Source organism: Tamandua tetradactyla, chromosome 6, assembly GCF_023851605.1.
Source record: "Tamandua tetradactyla isolate mTamTet1 chromosome 6, mTamTet1.pri, whole genome shotgun sequence".
Taxonomy (NCBI): Eukaryota; Metazoa; Chordata; class Mammalia; order Pilosa; family Myrmecophagidae; genus Tamandua; species Tamandua tetradactyla.
Genome location: NC_135332.1, coordinates 43,001,802 through 43,019,071, shown reverse-complemented (window position 1 = coordinate 43,019,071; position 17,270 = coordinate 43,001,802). Strand labels below are relative to the sequence as shown.

The 17,270-nt window shown below is 36.5% G+C and overlaps 2 protein-coding genes and 1 non-coding gene across 18 annotated transcripts in view; all 3 read left to right on the top strand.

Annotated features, from left to right (window-relative positions):
* Positions 1–7,644, top strand: part of PPM1D (protein phosphatase, Mg2+/Mn2+ dependent 1D) — a 78,942-nt gene extending 71,298 nt beyond the window's left edge. The window contains exons 5-6 of one of the 2 annotated variants that reach the window (XM_077165031.1): positions 811–1,053; positions 6,126–7,644. In XM_077165031.1, coding sequence (XP_077021146.1) covers positions 811–1,053; positions 6,126–6,683 — 801 coding nt within the window. In that variant the 3' untranslated portion in view covers positions 6,684–7,644. The remainder of the gene's footprint in view (positions 1–810; positions 1,054–6,125) is intronic. The other variant, XM_077165030.1, reaches the window with a different exon arrangement.
* Positions 7,645–9,773: 2,129 nt separating this feature from the next.
* LOC143689226 (U2 spliceosomal RNA) lies at positions 9,774–9,964 on the top strand. Its single transcript, XR_013178684.1, has one exon. It is a non-coding gene; the product is annotated as a U2 spliceosomal RNA (small nuclear RNA).
* A 4,285-nt stretch (positions 9,965–14,249) lies between these two features.
* Positions 14,250–17,270, top strand: part of BCAS3 (BCAS3 microtubule associated cell migration factor) — a 726,008-nt gene continuing 722,987 nt past the window's right edge. For 13 of the 15 annotated variants that reach the window (XR_013177676.1, XM_077165018.1, XM_077165019.1 and 10 more), the window contains exons 1-2: positions 14,250–14,371; positions 15,634–15,721. Coding sequence is in view for 14 of the 15 variants with exons in the window: in XM_077165018.1 (XP_077021133.1) it covers positions 15,651–15,721 (71 nt within the window). In the remaining variant the exon portion in view is untranslated. The remainder of the gene's footprint in view (positions 14,372–15,633; positions 15,722–17,270) is intronic. The other 2 variants (XM_077165028.1, XM_077165029.1) reach the window with 1 other exon arrangement.

Here is a 17,270-nt window from a genome sequence, read left to right as displayed (position 1 = left end):
CTTTATTCCATATGTTTTACTCGTCTGTTGATAAGGTAGATAAAAAGAGCATCAGAGACAAAGTTTTCACAATCACACAGTCACATTGTGAAAGCTCTATCACTATACAATCATCTTCAAGAAACACGGCTACTGGAACACAGCTCCACATTTCCAGGCAGTTCCCTCTAGCCTTTCCACTACATCTTGACTAACAAGGTGATATCTATTTAATGCATAAGAATAACCTCCAGGATAACTTCTTGACTCTGTTTGGAATCTCTTAGCCATTGACACTTTATTTTGTCTCATTTCACTCTTCCCCCTTTTGGTTGAGAAGGTTTTCTCAATCTCCTGATGCTGAGTCTCAACTCATTCTAGGGGTTTTCTCAATCCCTCGATGCTGAGTCTCAGCCCATTCCAGGATTTCTGTCCCACGTTGCCAGAAGGTCCACACCCCTGGGAGCCTTGTCCCACATAGACAGGGGCAGGGTGGTGAGTTTGCTTGTTGTGTTGGCTGGAGACAGAGGCCACATCTGAGCAACAAAAGAGGTTTGGGTACCATTTTTATTTGAAAGAAAGACTGGCAAATTATGGTTATTCAGACCTAATACTTGGCATATAGTTTTACAAAAATGAATAAAGTGAGCCCATAGCTTGTTTTCCTTGTTCATTTTTTTTTTTAATTCTAGCAGTTGTATTTTAACATTGTCATTGAGGTTGTGGATAATGTCTGAAATTTGGAGAATTTTTGATTTTTGAAAATTTGTTATGGGTAGTGACTAAACCTGATTTGTTAACCTTTTTTTCTCCTGGTTCTTTTAAATACAGGGTGAGCATGAACAATCTTGTGCCAAAATGCTTGTGAATCGAGCACTAGGCCGCTGGAGGCAGCGTATGCTCCGAGCAGATAACACTAGTGCCATAGTCATCTGCATATCTCCAGGAGTGGACAATCTGGGCACCTTTACCAATGAAGATGAGCTCTATCTGAACCTGACTGAAAGCCCCTCCTATAATAGTCAAGAGAGTTGTGTGATGACTCCTTCCCCTTGTTCTACACCACCAGTCAAGGTATATAATTTCATAATATTTTCTTTTTTTTAATTTTGCATGGGCAGACACTGGGAATTTCATAATGTTTTTAGGTGTGTTTTAAGTCAGAATTTCATTGGCTAGTATCTCCTGAGAAGAGATTTCAGGTTCTTTACATAATAGGACTTAGTAAATAGTTTCAAGAAAGTGACGGAACTTTGTGATGAAACTTACTGGGGAGTGATCTTCACATCACTACTAATATGAGTACCAGCCATATGCATAGTACCAATTGGAAGGTGATTAGATGTGTTCTCTGATGTATATTAATATTTGCAATTTATTGACCCACCTGCAATTTTATGAACATTTGTAAAGTTTTAAAAAACTTATGAAGTACATTCACCTATTTCATTTATCCTCGTCACCTGGAGAGGTAAACAGTATGGATATTATTCCCATTTATGAATAGTAAGACAGAGAAATTAAGCAGTTTGAACAAGATTATAGAGACTTAACATTGGACTTGACCACAGGATATGATACTGTAGAACTCGTTGTCTTTGTACTATATCATTCTTGTTTTCTAGTCTGAGTTAATACTGAATGCAGTTGAGATATACTAAGAAATATGCAAATTTAAATGGGTACAATATCTCACTTTAATGATTTGCTAAGAACTCAAATACTTACTTATGTTTTCATCCCAATTTTTTCCTCCCCAAAATTGGTAATAAACCTGGCCTTTTGAGAATTTGATTTCAGAAGAATGACAATTTTAATTGGCAACCACTGTAGACTTTCATGACATCTGTTCAGATATTTTTAAGATGTCAAAGCTACATTATGTAAAGAACTTTAATTGGGGGTATTGTGATCCTGTAGTTAATACTTGAAATTTTATTTGTTACTATACTTCCTTTGATATGTATATTAAATTGCCATATATATGGCAATTCACTACATGGAATCTTTATTTTCATTTCAAAATGGGCAAATTATTATTTTGTACTAATTTTTTGAAAGGAATTTCTTGTCAAAGCCTTTTCTTTTTATTTCTCAAACTCTTTGAATCAAAATATGGATTGGAACCTTTTGAAGACTCTTCATTCTCTTTCTAAAGGTGTATTCTTTTGAGTAATTGCTTATTTCTGGATAGCAAATGTATTCATTACTTTCATATCCTCTAATATATTTGAATAACTGACCATTAGGCAGAAAAGAGGAGGCATTTGGGTTGGGTAAGGATGGAGGGAAAAGAGGAAACTGGGATAGGAATAAATATTTTTAATATTGACCTCATATAAAAATTATTACAGTCTACTAGATTGTTAATAAAATTATACATAAATTGTACAGAAAGTTTGTTTTAAAAGTTATTTCTAAAATCCTGAGAAATAATGACTTATCCAATAATACCAAAGATAAGCAGGTTTATGTATACACTAACTTCTATGCAGGTATAGTTGTTTGTTAAACCAATTTGTCCTGTCAAATATGGGGGAATTTAGAGCTGTTCAGAATAATTAGTATTGTTGGCTCTTACCTGATAATAAGGGCAAATTTCTGATGAAGAAATTGTATTTTATTTTGTTTACCTTAATTGACTTGAAGACAGTCACAAGTACCTCTAATTTATTTCATTCTTATAGTTATCCCTTGTTTAGTAACAACTAGGTAATATGACATTTTGGTTAATTTTGAATGGGTTTTAAGACTTAACCTCATTTAGACTATTTGAATCTAGGTTTGTCTGTCTGAAAACATCTCAACTTTGTTTGAGTCCTATTATAAATTAGTAGTCAGATCTTTGGGGATGGTAGAAATACCTGATTAAGTGATAGATTACTATGGCAAGCATTTCTTCTCCATTCTTTCTTTAAGGAAAAGCTAAATTTAGCTGTGCTCACAAATCAAGAATTAAAGGAAGGACAGATGAGGAACAGAGTTCTCAGAAAAATTAATACTTAGTTTCAGTTGTGTTCTAGGCATAATTTGTGATTAGTTGTTTAATATTAGATTATAGAATAGATTGAGTGAGAAAGTTGATCTCTGATGGAGTGAACTCCTGAATGTTTTGAGGATTTTTGTTTTGGGTAATTAAAACATGCAGATCATAAGTCACAATTGCTTTGATCTTGTTGCTGATAGGACTTTCTTCCTAAAATAGTTTTTGAACTTTTGAAGTTTTTTTGGGGGGTGGGGTGGGTGGTGGAAGGGTATTCAAGATCACATAAATGTTTTATGAACTGAAAAAAGCAGATGCCTGTGCTAACAGATGCAATGTATTCCCACAGAATGTCAATAAAAAGAGAAGGAAAAGGAAAAGTTCAAGGAGGAATTGGGGGAAGAGAAGCCAGCATACCTGTAGTATCAGAATAATAATCTGTGATTTTATAAATACACAGCACAACAGAAATTACAATAAATCGTGTTAACTCTGAAATTGTCCCATTGTTTTTCTTTTATTAAGGAATTCCATCTAACTTATATCCTTGTTATCCATGTTATAGCAATCTGTTCTGTTCCTATAAATGGCTTAATAAGTATCTTTTTCTTGTGCCTAAATTAGTGATGTGATTACTTGGCAGAGAGGAAGCCCTCTGTCTACAGAATATATCTGGTGCTCAGTCTTGTTGCAAATGACTTTTGTATATTAGAGCAGCATTATTTCTTGTCAACGACTACTTTTAACTAGATATTTTTTTCTGTGATCCTCCAGAACACACTGTGACAAGGTTAGGCATTCTGATCAACCTAATGGCAGAGGGATAAACTCACAACTCTCGATTTTATTATTGAAAAGCTTATGTAAATGTTCTAGAGCACAGACAGTTCTGTATCCTTACCTCAACATTGGTACTATGAAAAAAAGTTGCTGCCCAACATCTAGTCAGTGTTAGAACAGATAAGACTAGCAAGGGCTTGTAATAAACTGTGTGATGTGAAATACAAAAATGAACCGATTATTCCTGAAAGAAAGAGTATATTCATAACAAAAAAGAGAAGACATGTATTTTTGGCAGTAGTCATTTAGGAAATAGGATTTCTCTCTCCTTTTCTCATCTCCATTCTCCATTGGACCTAAAGTCAATGTATTTTTTTGGTAAAGGGCATTGGGGTAGTTAGGCTCAGGTGTCAGCCTGGCTAGGTGAAGGGGGCTAGTTCTATTGCTGTAGACATGAGCCAATGGCATGTGTTGTTGATTGCATCCATAGTCAGCTAGGAGGCATGCCTGCTGCAGTAAATGGTGTTTGATTTAATTGGCTGGTGCTTAAATGAGAGACTCAACGTAGCACAGCCAAAGCAGCTCAGCATACCTCATCTCAGCACTTGCACCTCAGCCCAGGCCTTTGGAGATACAGAAAGGTATCACCCCAGAGGAAAGTTGTTGGAACCCAGAGGACTGGAGAGGAGACCAGCAGAGATCGCCCTGTGCCTTCCCATGTAAGAAAGAACCTCAGTTGAAAGTTAGCTGCCTTTCCTCTGAAGAACTATAACTAAATAAATCCCCTTTTTTTAAAAAGCCAGTCCGTCTTTGGTGTGTTGCATTCTGGCAGCTAGCAAACTAGAACAGACATTTATGTCTATGGTTAGATTGAAATGCTTCTAGAAACAAGATGTTAGATACCTTCACTTTTTTCTTTTAATTTTTTTAGACCCATTAAAGGAAATATTTTTATTAAAAATATACTTTTACATAGCACTTTTTTAGGAAAGCATTTATTCCTAGGGAATTTTGTGTTAGAGGAAGACCAGGTAACGTGTCTTCTTCATTTAACCACTCTACAAAAGGGTTTGTTTGGCCTTTTCAGAATATATGAGTATTTTAATGAATTTGATTGAGCATCCATTTTAGGGAAATGTTACACACTTGGGGGGAGAGATAGTATTTGTGCTTCAGTTATTTTCTTGAGAAATGAAGACAATGATTTTATAAAATACTACCACTTTGGAAGACTTAGGTTTGATAGGAAGAATGTTCTTATTTGTTTGGAGATGGGTGGATATTCTAAGTATATGCAGATCTTGAGAAGTGTATCTGAAGCAGTGGTGCACATCGGAGTCACCTGTGAACTTAAAAAAAAAAAAAACATGAAAGTTTCTTAGGTGATTTTCATTTGTATCTTCAATTGAGAGTTGCCCCAACCATATTTGGTAGGCCCCATATCCCCTCTGCTTCTCTCAAATCACAGAACAGTGTGCAATGTTTAGTGGGTGGTTGCAAAGCAACATCTTGAGTTTCCATTATGACATAGTTGCTTTAATGTTGGACTTCACATTTTCCACACTACTAAATATTCAGAAATTAGAATCAAGGAAATGGATGATAAATCAAGAATCAAATAAATGCAAACCAAAATTATCCTAATGTAACCCCCTCACACCCCAATCTTCTTTTCCCTTTGGTTAAGGTAACTAGTTTGTCAAAAAGTCATTCTGTTTTTATACTGATTTGATTTTATATTTGAAGAGAATCAGAATGTACAAATATTAATATATTTGAGCAGAATAAACATCTGTTTATGTAGATAGGCATTTGTCTGAATTGCCCGAAAATTATCATGTTGTTAATGGTTTCTCAAAGCAATTTTTCCATTGTCCTTATGGAAAAAATAAGGCGTTTGTAAAGAATAATTAGAGCTCTTTCGTCAGTGTTTTGTTATTGACACATGTAGGATAAAACATCTTCTCCATGTTTAGACACAGAATGAATAGCCTAGGATGGTGGAAGAGTAAACAAATATGTGCATATGGTTATTTTTAGTATCTGTTTTGAAATCTTGTTCCTTGAACTGTCTTCTGTTTGGTTATATGCCACTGGGCGGAATATACTTGTGATCACATGAATTTAACCCACTTGGGTGCATTAGTTATTTTATTTCCCTACTTTCCAAAGGCAAGTTGCAGTGTTTCTCATCTAGGTCTCTGCCATAGAGCCTTGCACATAGTTTATTAAATAAATATATGTTGAATGAATGAGTGAATACGTGAACAAATGTTTTTTTCTATCTTAATAAATTTGTAAGGATGTTAAATACCATATGCCATGGATTTGTTGAATTCTAGGATAATTTGTTTCTTAATTGATTTACCTTCTTGTTTTTCAGTTACTGGAGGTGGATCACTGGCCAAGACTGAACTCTAAGGACCATATACCTGCCCTTGTTCGAAGTAATGCCTTCTCAGAGAATTATCTAGAGGTTCCAGCTGAGATAGCTCGAGGGAGTGTCCAGGCTGTAGTCATACCCTCAAAAGATCCAGAGCCACTTGAAGAAAATTACACTAAAGCCCTGACTTTAAGGACACATGATTCTTTGAATAATAGCCTGTCACTTAGCCTTGTGCCTACCAATTCAACAAAAAACATCATGGACCCAAAAAACTTGAGGATGACAACTCCTGGCCAAATGAAAGCCCAAGAAGTTGAAAGAACCCCTCCAGCAAACTTTAAAAGGACATTAGAAGAATCCAACTCTGGTCCCCCTATGAAGAAGCATAGACGAAATGGTTTAAGTCAAAGTAGTAGTGCTCAGCCTGCAAGCCTCCCAACAACTTCGCAGAGAAAGAACTCTGTTAAACTTACTATGCGACGCAGACTTAGGGGACAGAAGAAAATTGGAAATCCTTTACTACATCAGCACAGGAAAACTGTTTGTGTTTGCTGAAATGTATGTGGGAAATGTCCCCGTTGCCCCCCACCCACACCCCCACACTTAGGATATATGAGGGCTTTTTAAAATTGGGACAGAACTGAACATTTTTTTAACGGAAGAAAATAAAAAGTACCACAGTTTGACTTTTGGAATTGAACAGTTTTATCCTAGCCTTGTACTTGTTTGTATTATAAATGTGAGTTTTGTAGATGTTAGGGTATAAGTTGCTGTAAAATGTGTATAAATTTGTATCCTTCACAAAAACCCAGTCTCTTACTCATGTATACAGTAATTTTGACAACAGGGCTAAATGTTTAAAAAAAAAATCAAAAGAATTTATTAGATTTTAGAAATATGTTTAAACTTTTTAAAATGCTTATTAAAAATTTGTATAAGCCACGTGATGAGAACTACCCAACTTTTTAAACTAAATTATTAAGTAAACTGGAAAAGTGATGTATTTTCATAGTGACTTGTGTTCCACTTAACATTTCTTAGAGACTACTAATGTCTTTTAAATTTATTTTTTATTTCTGATTTCATAATTCAGAACTAAAATTTTCATAGATGCCACAGGTATTGAGCTGTGCTAAAGTAGCTTATGTTAGTTTCCTTGTTCAATTCAAATACTATGCAGTATTTCTTTATTTTAGTAGCATTTAAAAAAAAGTGTTAATCATCAGATATATTCCATGAATCATTTTGGAGTAGAAGGAGGTGTATTTGCTTAAAAAAAAAAAAAAAAAAAAAAAGCCCTTCTGAATCATCCCAGATATTAAATGGCATTATTAGGTCTTAGTTATCCCCTTCTAGTGTTGGCTTATAATATATAAAGTTTTTCTTGCTATTTCAATAATGGATGGTGCTGCTAATTCCCAACCTTTCTTAAATTATTTTTTATCATACAGTTTTCATTGATTATATGGTTATATGTTTATTCATCTAATAAATCAGTGAACTGTCCTGATGTTCCTGGATTTTTCTTGTTGGTTTTAATGGTATATATATTACCTTTCTGTTGTGCCATGACTGTACCTTAGGGTCACTTAAAAATGCATTTAATGTTCACTTTTGCACTCTGAATTTTTTATTTTAATATAGAAAGCATGAAAACAAGCTAAATATCTGACAATAAGAATTTGGTTAGGTCACTTACAGTTTATATAAACATTTTATTAAATATTGCATAGTAGTTAAAAGTTAAGACTCTTACTGTATACTTTGGTAATAAGGGAAGAGGTTAAAATTCTGAGACGATGAAAGTAATCATTCTGTGTGGCAAATCGTGGTCTACATTGAGAAATTTTAAAAATGTATTAATTTGTAACAAGATCTCTTATTGAAAGATTGAAGGATTAGTTCATGTGCTTGCATTCAACATTTATTGTACATCTACAATATGCTAGGAACTGTGTAGTTGGAAGCATATCAGTTTTTCATAGGAGGATCAATTGAGGACCAGTGATCTAATTAAACATTATTTGTGGTTGGCCTTTAAAAAAGATTTATAGGTACTGAAGAGTTCAATTTTATCAGCCCTTTCCAAGGAGAAGACATAACAACTACAGACAATTTTGAAGTAAATTTTTTTGAAGGGTTTTTCTTTCAGACCTGTAAGGCCGTTTTAGCTACAACAAATAGAAATTCAGCAAATTGGAATGCATATTGCATATTAAACAAAATTAGCGACTTTTTGCTTTTTCTGCCAGTGATTATAAAGAACATAATCTAATACCATATCTACATGAAATTAAAATTTCCATTTGATTAGAGTAATGGATTATGTGATCTTTGTTTTTCAAATCAATTTTTTGTAGAAGGTCGTAGTGTTAATTCTTTCCTATATGACATTATTTTTTAGTGCAGTGGAGTCCAATTCTATACCAAATAGTATGTGTTTAACTCTGGAGTTCTTTTTAGTTTGAGATAGGTGCATATGTTAAAATTAGTTCTTCTCTGGTGTATTCCTGCGTTTGTGGCTCGGTCTGTTCTTTAAGGGAATTGAGGATGTTATGCAAGTTTACCCCAAATAGTATGCAACGTTAACCCCAAATTTGGCAGCTTAAAACAACAAACATTATCTCCCCAGTTGTTTTTTAAATACTTTTATTGAGATATCTTCATACACATACAGTCCATCCAAAGTATACAATCACTGGCTCACAATATCATCACATAGTTATGTATTCATCTGCATGATCATTTTAGGGCATTTGCATCACTCCAGAAAGAGAAATAAAAAGAAAAAAAACTCACAGATCCCTTACACCTTACCCTTCCCTCTCATTGACCACTAGTATTACAATCCACCCAATTTTTTTTTTTACCCCTTATCCCCCCTCTACTATTTATTTTTTTCTCATCTGTCCATACCCTGGATAAAAGGAACATCAGACACAAGGTTTTCACAATCACATAGTTGTATTGTAAAAGCTATATACTTAAACAGATGTCTTCAAGAATCAAGGCTACTGGAATACAGTTCAACATTTTCAGCTATTTCCCTCTAGCCATTCCAATACAAACTACAAATGGACATCTGTATAATGCATAAGAACAAGCTCCAGGATAACCTCTTAAACTCTGAAATCAGCCACTGACACTACATTTTGTCTAATTTCTTCCCCTTTTTTGGTCAAGAGGGTTTTCTCAGTCCCATGATGCTGGGTCCTGATTCATCCTGGGTGTCCTGTCCCATGTTGCCAGGGAGAATTACCTCCCTGGGAGTCATGTCTCATGTAGGGGGAGGGCAGTGAGTTCACCTGTCCAGTTGGCTTAAGAGAGGCCATATCTGAGCAACAAAAGAGGTTCTCTGAGGGTATAAGTCAGCTTAGCTTCGCCTTTGCAGGAATAAATCTCCACAGTTTTTGAGGGTCAAGCATCTGGTAGCAGCTTATCTGGATTATGGTCTCATGGAGTTTAAGTCAAGATACCAACCAGGCATACGGTCATCTGAAGGCTTGCCTGGGACTGGAAGATGTGCTTCCAATGAGGCTCACTTGTATGGTTGTTGGCAGGAGGCCTCAGATCCTGGCCATAAGTGTCTCACCAATAAGGTTGTTTGCAACATGGCAGCTAACTTTCCTCAAAATGAGTGATACCATCGCTTCTCGGCCTTTTGGCTAAGATCAAGTGTAGTATTTGTTCTTATCAGTTTAATATCTGATACGTCCTCTATCCGAGGACAATATATTAAATGGATTTTTGGAGTTGGGAGATGGAATAGGAGCTTGCTCCGTCCACTCCACGCATCGACCTGGTATTGCAGTACTTCCAGGAACAGTGCACCCCCTATGGGGGAACAATAAATGTATTCAAAAATCAAAAAAAAAAAAAAAAAAAAATGAGTGATACCAGAGAGACCAAGGCAGAAATTAAAGTTAAAAACATCAGTTGTATAACATAAAGACTAGCATTACTTTCATAAACCGTGTTACAGGTTTGCTGGACCTACTCTGGTCTGGAAGTGAAAATGAGCACAGTAGACTTTAGAGAGATGTGGGTTTGGTTGAGGGGCCTCAAGATAATATATGATGGCAAAGACTTAGAATTCTGAATAGAAATGGTAGGAGAAAATACTATTTTAGAAATGACATCTATCTAATGACATGCAGAACAGACAAATGGCATACACTTTTAATTACAGGCATATCTCATTTCATTGCACTATGCTTTATTGTACCTTGCAGATACTGTGCTTTTTCACAAATTGAAGGTTTATGACAACCTTGTGTCAACATTTTTCCAACAGCATGTGCTCAGTGTCACTGAGTCACAATTTGGTAATTCTTGCAACATTTCAAACTTTTTCATTACTATTATATCTGTTATGGTGATCTGTGATCAGTGTTCTTTGATATTACTATTGTAATTATTTGGGGCACCACAAAATGAACCTATATAAGATGACAAACTTAATTGATAAAATGTGTTCTGACTGTTCTACAAAATATCTTTCTCTTGTCTATCTCCCTCTCCTCGGGTCTCCCTTTTCCCCAAGATATAACAATATTGAAATTAGGCCAATTAATAACCAAACAATGGCCTCTAAGTGTTCAAGTGAAAGGAAGAGTTGTGTTTTCTCACTTTAAATCAAAAGCTAGAAATGATGATGTTTAGTGAAAAAGGCATGTTGAAAGCTGAGACAGGCCAAGAGGTAGGCCCTCTTACACCAAACATTAGCCAAGCTGTTATGCAAAAAAAAAGTTATTGAAGGAAATTAAAAGTGCTACTCCAGTGAACACGTGAATGATAAATTTATTTTATCAGATATTGCTGATATGGAGAAAGTTTTAGTGGTCTGGATAGAAAATCAAACCAGCTCCAACATTCCCTTAAACCTAAGCCATAATTCGGAGCAAGACTCCTCAATTCTATGAATGTTGAGAGAGTTAAGAAAGCTGCAGAAGAAAAGTTTGAAGCTAGCAGAGGTTGTTTCAAACAAGCCCACTCCATAATATAAAAGTGCAATGTGAAGCAGCAAGTATTGATGTAGAAGCTGCAGCAAGTTATCCAGATGATCTAGCTAAGATAAGATGAATGTGGCTAAACCAAACAGATTTCAGGGTAGTTGAAACAGCCTTATATTGGAAGAGGCCATTTACGACTTTCATGGGAGGAGGTCAAAATATAAAAATTACCAGGAGTTTGGAAGAAGCTGATTCCAACACTCATGGATGACTTTGCTGGGGTTCAGGACTTCAGTGGAGGAAGTAACTGCAGATATGGGGAAATAGGGAACTAGAATTAGAAGTGGAGCTTGCAAATGCAGCTTAATTGCTGCAATCTCATAAAGCTAAATAGATAGAGTTGCTTCTTTTGTTGAGCAAAGTGGTTTCTTGAGATAGAATCTCTACTTCTAGTGAATATTCTGTGAACATTGTTTAAAGGACAACAAAGGATTTAGAATAGTACACCAACTAGTTGATAAAGCTGTGGTAGTGTTTGACTCCAATTCTGAAAGAATTTCTGTGGGTAAAATTCTATCAAATAGCATCTTATGCTGCAGAGCAATCTTTCATGAAAGGAAGTCAATTGATGCAGCAAATTTTATTGTCTTATTTTAAGAAATTATCATAGCTATCTCAACCTTCAGAAACCACCACCCTAATCAGGCATTAGCTATCAAGATGAAGGGAAGAGGGCCACGGTGGTTCAGCAGGTAAGAGTGCTTGCCTGCCATGCCCGAGGACCCGGATTCGGTTTCCGGTGCCTGCCTATGTCAAAAAAAAAAAAGATGAAGGGAAGACCCTGTGCCAGAAGAAAAGATTATGACTCACTGAAGGCCCAGATGATGGTTAGCATTTTTTTTAGCAATAAAGTATTTTAAATTAAGATATGTACAGTGCTTCTTTTAGACATAATGTTGTTTCACATTGGGAAACTAAAAAATTGACATGAATTACTTTGTTGAGATATTTGCTTTACTGTGGTAATCTGGAACCAAACCCTCAAAATCTCCAAGGTATGCCTTTGTAAATAGATGTGAGGTGATATTCCCTTGAAATATGTTGGTTTTGCTATTCTAAACATTTTTTAGGAGACTACTACACAGGGAAGTGTTCAAAAATGTTAACCTTGAATGTATCTCAATAAATTTATATAGCACTTCAATGAAAATTAAAATATTAATGTTAACCATACTTCTATGTGAAAACATTAAACACTGCTGAAATCATATGACCCAAATCATATGACCCGGTTAATTTGCTTGAAGCTAAAAAAAAGAATGCTACCCATAACAAAAACACACAATAAAGTACTAACTGACCTTGAAATTTGGTTTGCATATAGATAGTTCCCTATTGTTCTCTGGGAGCACTTCTTAGCTGCAGGATCCTAGGAGAGGCAACCTTTGTCAGGAACTGATATATTATAACCGGCCATGGTAGCAATTGGAAGAACAAAGTAAAGTATTCTGGCCACAAAGTCGCTGTTTTGAACTGAAAAGGAGTTTCTTATCTGCGGCTGTTCACAAGAACAAATAGTTTGTTGAAGAGTGTCTCCCATGTCTCAATACTTTGAAGTGACTCATGAGCTGGCAATAGGTACTAAGCACTCACAAGTTACATCTATTCAAATATATGTTTACTATATGTTTTATTTTATTGCTGCCTGAGTGCTCATGTCAGAATCTCACACCATCTGTGTGGATAAGATGGAATAATTATAACTGGTTGGTTGTTATAATGAAATTCCTAGTTGATTCTAAGAACTTCAAGCTTATTTAGTCCTCATATGAAACCCTGTGTGGTTTATAATATTCTTTCTACATTTTACAAAGAATGAAACCGAAGCACAGAAATCCTCCCTCCCCTGCCCCGGAAATTTATAACTCCACTAGTAAATGCTACCACTTAGTTGCTCAAGCTCCCAAAACAGGTCTCATCCTTGATTCTTCCTTTTCCCTCTAACATACAAACCACCGTCAAGTCCTTTCAATTCTTACTTTCAAATAACATCACCTTTACTGCTTTAATTGTAGGTCAAATTCTAGGCCTCACCTCCCATCTATTCCTCTCCCCTGCAAAAGTTTATTCTCTATATAGTAGCTAGCGTGAACTTTAAAAAAAATGTAAATATGACCATGATACTGAACTATTCCCTCTTCCACTGTACTACGCCCTTTTTTATTTTTACGGCCAATTCGTTACAAACACCATGCCTATAAATAAGCAATATCCTCACAGGATTGTCCTGAGTATTAAATGTGAGAATATATTTGAGATGCTTATGCTTGTGCTGAGATTCAACAAATGTCACTATCCTTATAGTATTATAATATATATACTACATATTACACATAAAAATTTATATATATTTATATATTATACATAAAATATATTATATATTTATAAGTATATATAATATAAATTATATAATATAAATATATATATTATATATAATATAAATTACATATTATAAATATATATTATCAGTTATAGCTGATAATAACACCAGCGAGATCTCGACCCTCAAAGAAATGATGGAAACTGAGGTAAGGAAGGAGTAGGGCAGGGTCTATAAAGCAAGCACAAATTGATGTGATTACCCGCCGCGCTCTTCACTCACATCAATCCCTCCTTGGCTCAAGGGCTCTCTACAGCCTCCACGCAGCCTAGATTCCCGGAAGGTAAACACATCAGTAAGTAAGGCCTGGCAGAAGGCGGGTTCCGGGTGTGTGAGTGGTCGGCTAATAGTGATTGGCAGCTGCCATGTCCACGTGCTCTGCGCTTCTAATCAGCTGTCGCGAGAATTCGATGTAAACAGACAGTTCCCCTGCTCTCGACCTGAGACTCTGGAGTGAGATAGACTGGAGTCTGCGGTGTGTTCTCTTTTGTGAAAGCCACGGAGGTGCGGTCTGTGAAAGAAACAGGCATGCTTGTAACTCCTCTTCTCTTGCCTGCATTCACAACCGAACCTAACACCTGGGTTTCTCCCGAACTTACATATTGTTATGTTTTCCTCCAAGCTCTATCGGATTGGATAAATTCAGGGGGCGGACCCGCCTCCTTTCTTCTTGCTGGTTGGCGAGGCTGATCTCTAAGGGCGGTGCCGGGCCGGAGCCAGCTTCCTTCTGTGATTGGATGAAAAGGTAGTTCCGCTGAGGCATGGTAGGAAGTGGTAGCCGTCAATCACGAGGGGAGACTCCAAACAGTGAGCCTTGAGCTGGAGAACAGCGTTTACCGGCGGGGCGGCCGGTGAGAAGGCTGGCGGGGTTCTGGCTTTGGGGAGGTTTGGATAGGACGGGGGTTGGGCAGGGAAGAGGAAGAGGGTTTAACTGGCAGGAATTCGAACGGGTAAAGGTATAAGGATTGGAAGGGAGTAAGGGCAAGATGCCAGAGGGCGGTCGGGGGCAGCGGTGGCTCGCGTTGGAGGTTGAGTTGGTAGTGCTGTGAGAGTGTCTTTCAGGAGAGTGGGGCCTGAGGGGCTGACGAGGGTTGTCCACACAAGACTGCGGCCTTAAAGGACGGGGTATGGAAGACTGTGGTTCGGGAAAGAAAGAATGGAATGGAAATGAGAGGTTTGAGTGGGTGGGCGTGAAGGTACCCATAGATGAAGGAGTAGCTGGGTTAGTTAGGGCAAAGCCTGTTTTGGTTGTAGGAGGTGGGGTTCACCTGTTCGGGAGTTTTCAAATAAGGTGATAGAATGTTTCCTTCTTAGCAGTGATGGTTTTAGGGGCCTTCAACCTTTGGGCTTTCCTCAGCCCCATAAGATATCTTTAATATTGCTTTCAGTCCTTCAATTTTAACAAAGTGGACATTCCATACTCCAAAAAATCAAGTCATTGATTCAGAATTTCATTAGACCTTCAGGGTCTAATGACTCTGAATTACATCCATTAGTGATGTAATGGAATAGGAGGGACTGTTAACATTATAGAAGCATTTACCATTTTGTTTAGACTGTCGTCATTGGATTACCACAGCAGGCGATTAAAAAAAAAGATGTATACATCTTTTTTTCATTGCTGTTCATGCAGTCTTTCGCATAGATTCCCAACAGTTTTAGTTGGAAAATAGAGCAGTGTTAGCTCACCATTCCGTTTGTTCTTGAGATACTGTACCATGTCTGGTTTTACTATCTCAGCATAAAATCTCAATAAATTAATTAATTTTGGTTCACAAAGGTAGCACACATGTTTTCATAAATGATTCTGTGCTACACTTCCCATTGTCTGGTTCTATTACTTTTCTGATTTATCTTAACAACAGACTAAAGGGACCAGCAGGAATGGTGCTTCTGAGGCCAGGTCACATATTTAAAAAAACCCTTAGGGTAATTTGAAAACATTTTTTATCTACTTCTTCCTCTTTTTCTAGTGTAATAGGAATTGCTGGGAAAGTTACCTACATTTTAGGCATTCTTTGATAAAGGATCTCTATTAGGTAGCCATAAACCTTTTCTCCCATCCCCTACAATGATCCTTTTTTTTTTTTTTTCAATCTTCTTCTGAAAACAGGTTTTGTTAACGAAGCTATGGCTACAGATTCCCCTAGAAGACCCAGTCGTTGTACTGGAGGTGTTGTGGTTCGCCCTCAGGCTGTCACGTAAGCACGTTTCAGATAAACCCAGTAGCTGAAGAAAACAGTACTCAGAATAGTAACTAATATTCAGGTTTCCTTTCTGAACACTGCTTACTTTTATAAGGTCTTTTAAATTTTGGTGTTACAAAATGAGCAAATATTGCTGACAAGGCCAAGTAATCAGAGAGAATGTGTTCAATACATTTACATGAACTATCTATATAGGCACTGCTTTTCAAACTATAGATTTAATATATTAGTGGGTAATTAAAGCAATTTAATGGATCAGAACCAGTACTGAAAAATATGATATGGAATATAGTAAATATAGTTGTGAATTAGTGTTGTTTGGTGATTCACATATATGTATGTATATGCCATAGAGAGCACGTTTCTTTATTTTAGGAATTCTTTGACCAAGGATATCAGCACCTTTTTAAGAGTTTATAATCTAATGTGACTTTAAGAAATAAATATACCCTTGAAATCATTATAACCAGTAAAAAGAAAAGATGCCAGCAAAATGGCATGAGGATTTAGAGGGAGTAAAGGTGATCAGAAGGTAACATTTATATTGTACTTTGAAAGGCTGAATAAAATTTGAGCACTTAGAATCAAGGGTTCCTTTTAGGCAAATGAAATGCGGTAAGCAAAGGTGGAAAAGGCCAGCTATTATAAGATGAAGCCCTGATTGTAGGGAAGGAAGCCTATTTAAGGTAGGTTGGAGTGAACAATAGAGACCCCTGAATACCTGGCTAAGGGGGTAGAACTTGTTTTCTGCTTTTCAAAAATGTTCTTACAGGCATTATGGTATATGGATTTTTTTTCCTTGGGGACTTTAGCATTCTTGGATTAACAAAAGTAAATGTGTATATGTTTTACTATATGATATTTTTTTCCTGCTGCACTTCCTAGGACTGCATTTCTTTGCTAATTATGGACCATGCAACCAGTTAGTCATTTTATTACATAAGAGTTAGGTACTATTTTTAATCTTCATTTTACAGATGAGGAAACCAAAACAGAGTAAATTGTCCTTGGTTCGGCAAAGAAGTGGGGCCAGTATTGAACCTAGGCAGCTTGTCTCTAAGTCTGTGCTCCTAGCCACGGTTCTATACTACCTTACCATATGTTATTAAAAAAATACTGCCATGTGTTTTTTTGACCATTCATTAACATTCTTTTAACAAATAATTCTTGAGCATCTACTACATGCTTAAGTACTGGTTTATAGATGCTGGAGATAGAAGCTAAACATGAGAGGTGGGTTCCTTCCTGTAATGGAGCTTAAGTTGTAGTGGGCAAGAGAGTAAACAAGTGAAATAATTACAGGCCATGCTCAGTGCACAGCATACTAGGATAGAGAATGACAAGGAGGAGTACACTGGTAGCTGTCAGGGAAGGACTCTCTGAGGAGGTAACATTTAAGCTGGAGATCTGAATGAAAGAGTATGGGAAGGAACAATACAGGCAGAAAGAAAGCTGGTCTAAAGGTCTTGATTCAAAGAGCCAGAAACTGAAATCGCATATGATTGGAGCAGAGTAAATTAGGAGGGTGGCAAAAAATGAAATT